The sequence below is a fragment of the Temnothorax americanus genome, unplaced genomic scaffold (genome assembly GCF_048541705.1).
Source record: "Temnothorax americanus isolate GAGA-0224 unplaced genomic scaffold, ASM4854170v1 Scaffold6, whole genome shotgun sequence".
NCBI lineage: Eukaryota > Metazoa > Arthropoda > Insecta > Hymenoptera > Formicidae > Temnothorax > Temnothorax americanus.
This window is the reverse complement of record NW_027509751.1, coordinates 26,184-37,357: the sequence shown is the minus strand read 5'-3', so window position 1 is coordinate 37,357 and position 11,174 is coordinate 26,184. Positions and strand designations below refer to the sequence as shown.

Below are 11,174 nucleotides of genomic sequence, written 5' to 3'. Positions count from 1 at the left end.
ACTTATTCTATTTAATATGGTTAATTGTCTTGTCAAACAACATTCTGAAGCTCATGCACAAATGTAGGAACTAGGAATGTATGTATGTACAAAGGTATGTACATACATACATATATGATATATGCGCGCGCCCCGAGCCCGAGCTTCGCGTGTCGTTGCGCAGCCTTGCGAGACAGCCAGAGATGGCCAGATGGTAATAAAGTGAATAAGAGTCTCGAGATACCGAGAGACGTCGAGAGATGCCGAGCAGCGCCGAGCAACGCCGAGGCTGGCCGAGGCGGCCGAGCCGAGGTTGAGGGTTGAGAGTGTTGAGTTGAGGTTGAGTCGGTTCGTCGTTCGTCGGTTGAGAGTGTTTGAGAGTTTTGAGACTATAATTTGTGTTGTGCGGTTGTGTCGAGGTATTTGGAGGTATTCGTGTGTATATTTACTTACGCACATGTGTAATGTATGTATACATACATACATCTTACATATACGAAGCAATCTCTCAGCAGTCAGCTGTTTGTCCGAAGTGTCCGCGAACTCCGAACAGTCCGAAGCAGCATCTCCAGCTCGAGTCTCGAGTGTCTCGCGACTCAGCTGTCTCAAGGCTCGAGGGCAAGGGAGCGCGGATCGCGGATGATCGTCGAAATCGTACCTTGTAGCCTTGTTGTACATACCAGATACCCGATACCACGATTCCGCGCTGCAGGCTGCGAGCTGCGAGCTGCGAGCGGCAAGAAGCTGCAAGTGCAACGTCGTGTTTATTTTTAGTTTCGAGCGTGCCATCGTGCCATGTCACGTCGACGCATCGACAGGATTTTTGCTGCGTAACTGTATGTCGCGGAATTCCTAACAACTCGACGGAGAAGGACCCGCGATTTCACTCTGGTAGCGGCTGGTAGCGGCGATCCGACCGAGTGCGCCGTTCAGATTGAAAGTCAGCTGCTAACTTCACCGAAAATTCAACCATGAGGAAGACGCGCGTCAGCATCTTCCGCGATATCTATTACCAACCATACGACGATTGCACGAGGCTGAAGCTTTACTCTAGCAGCAAAGGTGATAGACGCACAAGGCACAGAGTATCATCTACGGGTGTATGATTTTGCTCAAGTTGCCTCTTTCGAGTTATATAATATATATTTTTTTTTGTGGTTGTTTATTATCCAATCTCCAATCTGTAACATCTTTTACTGTTCTTTTCTTGCCATTTTCAACTCAGGCTACAATTTACAAGATAAGGTGCAGGTTGTTTACCTGTATCTTATCCTGCTACATCTGATTTCAAGTTCATGTTTATTTCAATTACAATAGATTATATGAATTGTCGCGTTTGACGCAAGTATCTATTTCTTGTCGTACAGCTAGCTTACAACTAATGCAGCGCATGTCACTGCTCAAGAGATTGAAGGTCCACAATGGTTGCGTGAATTCTATCTGTTGGAACAGCAATGGAGAATTGATACTGTCTGGGAGTGACGATCAACATCTTGTTCTAACTAATGCACATAATTATGAGGTACATTTATATTGTATGCTTATCGAGATTTTAAGATTATAAGTATAGTGATTATTATATTTTGACACACACACAGGACCCTAAATACTAAATATATTAAATATGCATTTGAACATTCGAGCATATTTTAATTTGGCGGCAAAAACATTACTATACTATCCCAGACACAAATTGTCTATCAAGCAATTCCGTCAATTTCCTTTAAATTTTAAATTTATTTGTCCCCGTCGGAGAGAGAAGATTGTGCCAAGATTATTTTTGATTTTATCCTTGAAAGTTGTGTGCGTGTGTGCGTGCGTGCGCACGCGCGCGCGTGTGTGTTAGTTTAGAAAGTTAATTACTCTCGGCGATCCTCAAAATATTTTTTTTCACCTCTGACACTATCCTGAGGATGTAATGTATATTTCCACGCAAAATGTACTTTAAATTTTAAATTTTTAAATTTTTACATTTCTACGGAATGTAAAACGTAGCGAGATAATTGTTAGATCTGATTGTGCTACTTTATTTGTGGAAGAAAACAGTCACATATTTTTCTTATATCCTACTTAGATTTTTCAGACCAGTTCTTAGTTTTGATCGACACTGATTAATGTTATTTAATAATGATTTATCATTGAATTACTTTATACTTATATAAAGTATAAAACTATACTATTCTATTATGTGTTACATTATGTCTTGTGAAAAAAGTGTTTATTTTAATAACAAGATATATGTTGGTTATTTATTTATATTATTGAGCTATATATGTGGGGGTGTACAGAAAAGTAGTTGAAAAAATTTATACGTTAAACACGCGTGATATTAATTAAACCTTTTCAAGGAAATATTTTGGGTAGTCAAGGTCCAACGTCGAAATAGTTAGATACTGAGATGCCGATGCCAAGTTGGATGCTGGTGTAGGTTCATCGGATACACTGTGACACACATGCACACAATTAATTTTATCGTTTGGTACTGTGTACCAAACGTACATGTCAATCCAGAGTTACCTTGTCAATTTAAAACCATGACAATATGAAACGCTCATAATGTCGCATTGCTTTTCTTTGTTTGAATAACATTAAATAATATTTTAATTTACATATACATATATTATAGTTAAGTTTATTTAGATGCGCATATAATAACGATGTTAATTATTGTCTTATATTCATAAAATATATATCAAACAGAGATAGTTTTGATTGCATGATAAATTTAACAGCTAGAAATTACAAAAATTACACGATATGTTATATTATTTATTACTTTAACAATAATAATATTTATATTATTTTTACATTACTTTAGATAATCTTTTTCTATTTAAGGTATTAGAGGACTATAAGACGAGTCACAGAGCAAATATTTTTAGTGCCAAATTTTTGCCTAATAGTGGAGATCACCGTATTGTTTCTTGCAGCGGAGACGGCATTATTTTGTATACAGGTATAAAAATTAATGGACTATCTGTGTGATTGGACAAAATATATTAATGAGATATTATCGAGTATTTCAATTGCGTCATCTTTTTTACCGACTATTAATATCACGTTTACAGATCTGACGAGAAGAACGGAAACGTTCCATAATCAATTCACTTGTCACACCGGCACTACTTATGAAATAGCGACAATACCCGGTGAGCCGCATAGTTTCCTAAGCTGTGGAGAAGACGGGACTGTGAGATGGTTTGATCTCAGGGTGAAGGACAAGTGTAGCGCTACGAGATGTAGAGAGGTAGGCATTATTCGCTATAATTTTTACTTTAATTAATATACTTTTGAAACTATATATACTAATATTACGTGCATAATATATATGTATAGTATATTCGGAATATTCATTTATTAAATCACATTTTTCTAGGATGTACTAATCTCGTGTCAAAGAGCCGTGACCGCTTTGTCCGTGAATCCTGTATTGCCTCACCAAATAGCGATCGGTTGTTCCGACAGCACTGTAAGAACGTTCGACAGGAGAACTCTCGGTACCTCGGCCACTGGTAATCTTTACGGGACATAACTGCGTTACGTGCCATGGTATAGCGTATCGTAATTACATGTGTATGCGTATTCTCTAGGTTGGACAAATGTGGAAAGTTCAGTGAGACCGCTATGCAGTTTCACTGTCCCAGAATTCGAAGGCAATTCTTACAGGATTACGTCGTTGACCTATAGCCCGGATGGACAAGACGTTCTTGTCAGCTACAGCAGCGATCATCTCTACTTATTCAGTATCAAAGTAACGCAAAACGCAATGATTGCTTTTCGTTTAACGTGTCACGATATGTTGCTTCCATATTTTATCTAAATATATGTTTCTCCCCGAGATACGTATATTTTATCATTTCTATCAATATATTATTACATGTAATTTATTTCGGGAATTTGTATCCAGGATCAAGGGAGTTTGCAGCTGCGAAAAGATGCGACAATGGGAAAAGGAAAAGGAAAGAAGCATTCGTTGAGATCGCCTCAACCAGTTCGTCGTTTGAGACTTCGCGGCGATTGGTCCGATACTGGTCCCGATGCGCGTCCAGAACGAGAAGGAGGACGTCGCAGTGGTACAGGTAAATTGATTTTCCTTATTTTACATCTTATTTATATCTTGTTCAAGCAATTCCAATATCATGACGTGTCGTTCGTCAGAAATCGCTCAGGCAAGACCGGTGTTGCATACGTCCTTGATGCAGAGAATGACGGACGTGCTCAGCAGAATGTTGAACGACCCGGCCACACGAGCTGCTCTGAGTGCTGGAGGTGAGGATAGTTTGGAAGGTGTTATCGAGCAACCAGAAGTTATTCGAAACGCTCAGAATAATCCTGAACTGAATGTAGAGAGGAACGACACGGTTGAATTGAGCGCAGAGCAAAGCAATACTTCGGGAACAAGTGGTAAACAAAATAGATACACATGTGTGATATACATTTCGATACACAGACTTGATTCTATTAAAGTGCCGTTTTTAGGAAATACAAGTATGCACGCTGATAGGGTCGAAAGCACAGATACAGATATGGATGAAACGCTCAATATTGAAAGACCCCAAACGAGAGAGATCGAACAACCTCAGGAATATAATCAATTAGCGTCGCCGAATATATCCGCGACTATGAACGATGATGTTCCTATGGAAACTGAATCTAGTCAAAGCGATCAAGCGCAAATCGCTTGTGTAAAATCTACAACCAGTCATGACAGAACTGAGCATGATGATGTATGGAATCGAAACAGAAATGAGAATGAAACCTCATGTACAAATATAACTAGCAAACAGGAGAATATGATGGAGAACCTTCAGGATAGATTAACAACGATGCGGGACGGTTTCCTTGAAAGGTAAGAAGATTTATATGATCTTATTGAGATCTGTTTTCTTTCTTTGAAATATTAATATATATTTTAAATTGACGTGAAAATGTGAAGATGTGAGAATGTCTAATAAAATATATCTATTTAATTTAACAGACATGGTAGTGAACCTGCTGTGAGTTTAACGTATTCTGACAAAAGCTCAACTAGTGCTACAATATCACTTGGTGTCGGGGACGAAGTAACTCGCGACAGTTACCATCCAGGTGAGTAGTTGAAATCCTTGATTATCTCAAATATATACATTAATATAATTGACTTTGTAATTTGTCAGGACCATCTGGAAGTAGTGATGGAACTCTCGACGCAGGTCCAAGCAGTAATCGCAACCGTCGTCATTACAAAAGTAAGTATCATCATTGTGTAGTCGTTTTCTTTAAAAGCTTTTCTTGATTGTTTTATAAATTGTGTGTGCGTGTGCGCGTGTGCGTGTGCGCGTGAGCGTGTGCGCGTGTGCGTGTGCGCGCATATATGTACTTATATATATTTATACGTTTATATGTATATTTATTTAATAAATCTATTTATTTATGGCATTTTTGCAGAAGTTACAGAGACTGTGTACATTGATAGCGATGACGAAGATATCCAATCGGCTGAAAGGTCTGTTGAAACATTACAATAAAGGTTTTACTTAAATTACTCGTGTTTCTTTGAATATCTTATTCTAGAAACGAAATACGAAAGAAAAAAGAATATCATTTATTAAAAAAGATATTCTTAATCTTTTTTTTTCGTATTTCGTTTCTAGAATTGAAATTTTTTCATCTTTAGCAATAACTTCGATATTTACAGGTTAATAAATCCAGTCGACGGGATGGACGAAGCAATCGCCAATGCTCGTTCGCCGCAAGGACATGAGACGTTCGATGATGCCTATTTAACGGAGCTCTGCGTAAAACGAAAATATATGGGACATAGAAATGCCAGGTTTGATCTATTTTTAACTCGACTCGTAATATCGCATCATCAAACTCCAAATTGCTAATGAGAGCGACACACGCGCTCTCAAGTATATGCTGTTAAATTCATGTGAGTTATTTGTGTAGAAATTGTTTAGAAGTGAGGACTATTAGTATTTATTTATTAGTAGCTATTGGTAGTTATTAGATTAACACGATATTAAGTAATAATTACGCCAAGAAGTTGACGAGGGACGAAGGAATGTCGATTTGTAATGCCGATTACATAGTTTGTAATCACCATTCATCAAATCTACTTGGCGAGTTTGGTAACTGCCACCTTGAATGACGATAACTTTATAACTGAGTCCTCGTCTAATCAAAGTGCACCAATGTGTAAACGTCTGAAAGATCGGAAGCCAAATCATTGACCCGAGTAGTTCCGAAAAAGCCTCCGAGCGGACTGGGCGGACTGTGCGATATTAAAGTCGCCGAATTATCTCTGACTATTTGCCTTTTCCCCACTTTTGACTCTAGTTTCTTTAGGACCATGATCAAGGAAGCGAATTTCTGGGGCAACGATTTCGTCATGTCGGGTAGCGATTGCGGTCACGTGTTCGTATGGGAAAGAGACAGCGCAAGATTATGTATGTTGCTGGAAGCGGATCAACACGTAGTCAATTGCTTGCAACCGCATCCGTATCTTCCAATGCTGGCCACTTCCGGCATTGATTACGACGTGAAACTGTGGGCGCCGATCAACGACGAACCGAGCTTTGACGAAAAGTTTGCGGAAGACGTAAGCCGTTTTTAATTTTGAATTATTTAAATAGGAATAAAGAAACCAGTGTATTTTGACCGTATCCTCATGCATGGAAAGATAGAATAAGTTTGAAAATTAACGTTTGATTTTGCTTTCAGCTGAAAAAAAGAAATGCAGTTATGTTGGAAGAGACCAAAGACACAATTACTGTACCTGCGGTTTTTATGATCAGAATGCTGGCATGCCTCAATCAGATACGCAGAGGTAGTGAAAATTTATAATAGTATTCCCTTCGGGATCACTTCGCGATAATTCGCTATACTAACTAATGTACAGGAATACATAAGTAGGAAACATAAATCCAAGATTTTTTCGGAGTCTTCCTCATTGTTGTGCACAGGTATTAAATGATGGTTGACATTGAAAGATGTAAAGCTTTATCTGAGTTTTATTGCATTGGGCGTGTCCTTGTCCAAATTTCTTAGTTAAGTATAAAAATCGATGAATTGACAGAAACCGGTTTTTTTTCTGTGTTCTTAAGTGTCTTATGTATAAAATTATAAGTTATAGTTATTTTGATAATGCCTAACACCCACACATTTTATTATTAATGCTAATATGTTTCGCACTTGCTCAATCTTGCTAGAGTTGCTCGAAACTAAACAAGTTAGCAACATTTATTTATTTCCTTTCTTTTCTTTCTTTTCTTGAAACTTTATTTAGATTTTGTTTATTTCATTTATTTGGAATATTTTCTAGACATGTTATGCTATTTATGTTAATTACTAGGTATTTCAAATTACGCATATATCTAGATTCGGTATCTTCAAAAACCACGTTTCTGGTAAATATCATTATATCAAAATGAAATACTTGGTTTACTGTCATCATTGCATCATTGAAATTGAACCAAGATGTAAGACATAAAAAAATGCTTCAATTCTTTTACCGATCTGACTAGCGCCGTTATTAATATTGTATACGAGTAACAAATACGAAATTTACGAGTAGTTGTTGGATGATTACATTTAATGTAAAGTCACGCTACTGCGTGCATCTCAAAACTGCGAGAAATAAAATTTTTGTTTCACTAATTGGCGAAAAGTTTTTGATATATATGCAATGATAAATACTCTATAATCCCGAATTCTTATTAAAATCATATTAAAAGAAAAGTAGTGTAATAAAATGGCACTTTAAACAATTATTTTTAAATTCTGGATATGTGTATTAAAAAAAAAATTAGTTTAAGTGATAATTTTGCAATAAAATTATATATAATTTTTTTACTCCTAAATTAGAATGTTAAAATGTCATTTAACGTTAACAATTAAAAGTCTATTGGAAATATATTTATTCTACATATACAAGGGACGTTTTTTAGCATGTATTTATGTAGCTGAATATAGCGCATAGAATATTACGTGTATATATATATATATATATATATATATATATATATATATATATATATAAATTTTTATGTATGATTCTCTATGTGTCTGTATAGCTCTTAAAATTTATTCTAATTTTTGATATATAATTTTTTTTCAGCTGGATAATTAAGTTAAGGACAAGAAATAAATAATTTCGAAAAATTAATTGAGGAAGTGTTGTGAGGAGAATCGAAAATTCTAAGAATTGCATACAAGCTCTTTTACAAATAATGTCAGCATGTAAATCTTTCAAAATTTTTTTCACGTTAGGTTTTGAGAACATTTATAAGAAACTAGAAGATTTTTTGCGATTACTGTGAGGAATGGTCATGTTTTTCAAATATTTGAAAAAAACTTTTAGTATGATATTCTTTATATGTATATTAAATATAAACTTATTCAGTTCTTAACATTTTTAATAGACATTTTTATTGATGTAATTGATATGCAGCATCCCATTAAAATCCATTTAAAAAATCACATACTTTGTTATAAATGTTCTCAACACTGGCCGGAAAAAATCTAAAAAAATTCACGTGCTGACATTATTTATAAAAAAAGCTTAAAAAGTTTTAAATTTTATGCCATTCTTAACATTTCTTAGTCTCTTCTTACAACCTCCTTAATTATCATTTTTTCTCTGTTATACAACTATATTCAATATATTCAAAACTGTGATCTTGCGCATCTATTTTTGTTTGTTGATGTGAAAAGGAAAACACAAATAATATCAAATTATTTGAGAACATATTTAAGATGACCGCGTTTACTGTTCATTCCTGTTCGTATGACAAAATTACACGAGTCATGTTGATTATTTTGTAGGTCGAGGTCGCAACAGGAGACGGAGCAGCGACGAGGGCGGCGAATTACGAGGTGGCTGAGTCGTCTTCAACGGTACTGCAAGTAGTAACGATAATAAAAACGAAATTCGCGCATCAATTGCGAAATTGCGACTATGATAATGCTTTAATTTACCGATCAAATCAATATGGATCAATAAATATGGAGGGTCCTGATCGGCATGAACAGATCTTGTGATATATACGTAAATTTCAATTTGAACGGTATTTCGATGTATAGATGCATCTACAAGATATCTGATGGCATTGTAAACATCATTACGTATCCATATATACTTTGCGCTTATGACGATGGTATCAAATTGGAATGGATATTGATCGGTACTCGCGGTTCCTCGAATACCGAAGTTTAATAAATTTTTTTTTGCCACCTTGTGTCACAATCGATATTTATAGCGAATCCGTATTCTCTTTAGTGTGTTGAAAAACAAGAGTTTCAATCTCTGTGTATATACTTTACGTTTATAATATTATCTACATACATGATTATCAGCAAGTATATTAGTATCTATGATTATTTATCCGAGTTGTATGTCATTATCATACGGCTTCGTATATTTTGCAAAGAGATTGTTGTCGATGAAATGAGCGGTGCAAAATTAGCATGCTGGTCGAAGGCTTGCCATAAAAAACATTTCGTCTCTGTTTGTACATATTTCTCGTTTTATTAGACTCCAAATAGAAATAGGCGATTATCGCCTCTTTTGCTTATCGCCAATGATGTCTAGTATCTTTGGCGATAAGGAAAAATATCAACTTGTGCAATCGGAGATTGTTGAAGTTTCAAGATCTTATGTCTGATTTTCGCACGCGTAGAAAGAGACTTTAATTATTTATTTTAATTATTACAATCTCTTGCTTGAACATTTTCTGAATATGTGTCAAGATTAAAATAGTATGTCGTAGAATTTTGTAGAATTATATTTCATGCTCGAGAGGGCGAATACATAATACTGGGTTATAGTTGAATGATCAAGAGAGTGACGATTTATTTTCTTCTGTTAAAGCTGCAGGCACAAATATCTTGTAAATTGCACGATCAGCTTTTCACATCCGTTCTGTATGTTGTTTATGGTTTACATTTATCGTCGAAATTCGAGGAATAATACGACGAACGAAGTGTCAGTAATACAATTTGATCCCGTAGAAAAGGACAATGTGATTCTAACGTTATTGGGACATGAAAATTTTTTTCGTAAGGCGAACCGTAACACATGTCTTATAGGTTTTTGAGTTAGAGCAATAAAGTATATCGATAACAGTAATTGTGTCTACTTGAGGGATAGGCAGATTTATGGGAAAAAAAAAGCCGAGGATTTTAGAAATCGACTATCACCGATAATCGTGTTACGACGTCGCATCTCGCGTAACGTCGCCGCGTCGCTTGTGAAATTTTAGTCGACGATAGTCACATTGGTAGAATATGACTAACGATCGTTAAATGAGCAACGTACACGTAAGAATAAACATGTCTTTACAATTATGTATTATCAAGAGGAGCTTGATTATAATAAAAGTGTGAACGAATGCATAGTGTAATAATGCGGTATCGCGTCATTCCCCTCGTTAATTCCAACAGTGTCGAGATCCTTTTCATCTACACGCTAAATGTCACGTATAATAATTTAACACACACACACTCTCTCTCTCTCTCTCTCTCTCTCTCTCTCTCTCTCTCTCTCGCTCTCAATCTCACTCTCGCACTCTGTGTATATTGTAAAGAATTTGATAGAGAATTCTAAAAATGATGGCGTTTACATCGCATGCGTAATAAAATGTACAGTGCAACAAAATTATTATGACATTTTATCAAGAATTCGGATTGCAATATCTCAAACGTGAAAGAATCTTCTTGTATCGTAAAATCAAGTCGTCCGGTGGCGGATGTGTAGCGACGATGAAACATCACGTCCTATACTTGTTGATTTCGAATCAACGATGTGGGAAAAAGATATAAACCGGAAAAGAAATAACTAGACAAAGTAAAACCACACGTACAATAATAGAACCTAATTTAATTAATAACAAAATGTAAATGATCGTGATATTAACGCTAGAGACCACTATAAGGGAATTGTAAATGTATCAAAACAATGCGGGCTATCAGGCTATAGCGATCGTAGTAGAAACGTACAAAAGAGATCGCACATTTGCAGGCTGTTGTCCTGAATTACATATAATGGGACGCCTAATCAGATGACTATTTGTATTTATCGAGAGCTCGATAAAGTTCTATCATCGACGGTCTTTGATCTTCTCTAGCCTAACTTTCCAACAAATACTGCTTTCATTTAACATAAGTTTCATCAAACGTATCACGTATTATAAGGACTTTCATTGAATATACGA

General features: G+C 35.8%; 1 protein-coding gene across 3 annotated transcripts; it reads left to right on the top strand.

Annotated features, from left to right (window-relative positions):
* The first annotated feature begins 214 nt into the window (after window positions 1-214).
* On the top strand, window positions 215-10,761 carry LOC143905216 (DDB1- and CUL4-associated factor 6). Of its 3 annotated transcripts, none has more exons than XM_077420473.1 (16): window positions 215-408; window positions 754-1,041; window positions 1,347-1,501; window positions 2,818-2,935; window positions 3,048-3,226; window positions 3,356-3,491; window positions 3,570-3,730; window positions 3,887-4,058; window positions 4,138-4,828; window positions 4,958-5,067; window positions 5,136-5,207; window positions 5,407-5,464; window positions 5,657-5,791; window positions 6,310-6,562; window positions 6,685-6,790; window positions 8,788-10,352. In XM_077420473.1, the coding sequence occupies exons 2-16, from the start codon at window positions 951-953 to the stop codon at window positions 8,844-8,846; spliced, it is 2,496 nt and encodes an 831-aa protein (XP_077276599.1). In that variant the 5' UTR covers window positions 215-408; window positions 754-950; the 3' UTR covers window positions 8,847-10,352. The 3 variants fall into 3 exon arrangements, with proteins under 3 accessions (XP_077276599.1, XP_077276598.1, XP_077276600.1); XM_077420474.1 differs by having other exon boundaries at window positions 222-1,041; window positions 4,138-4,383; window positions 4,459-4,828; window positions 8,788-10,761; XM_077420472.1 differs by having other exon boundaries at window positions 215-1,041.
* Window positions 10,762-11,174: the final 413 nt, after the last annotated feature.

Bases quoted from the DNA above. Each gene is read 5' to 3' on its own strand.
- LOC143905216 (XM_077420473.1), top strand. From the start codon at position 951: ATGAGGAAGACGCGCGTCAGCATCTTCCGCGATATCTATTACCAACCA. The intron at 3,731-3,886 runs GTAACGCAAAAC...ATTTGTATCCAG, and splicing joins TCTACTTATTCAGTATCAAA to GATCAAGGGAGTTTGCAGCT. The intron at 5,792-6,309 runs GTTTGATCTATT...TAGTTTCTTTAG, and splicing joins ATGGGACATAGAAATGCCAG to GACCATGATCAAGGAAGCGA.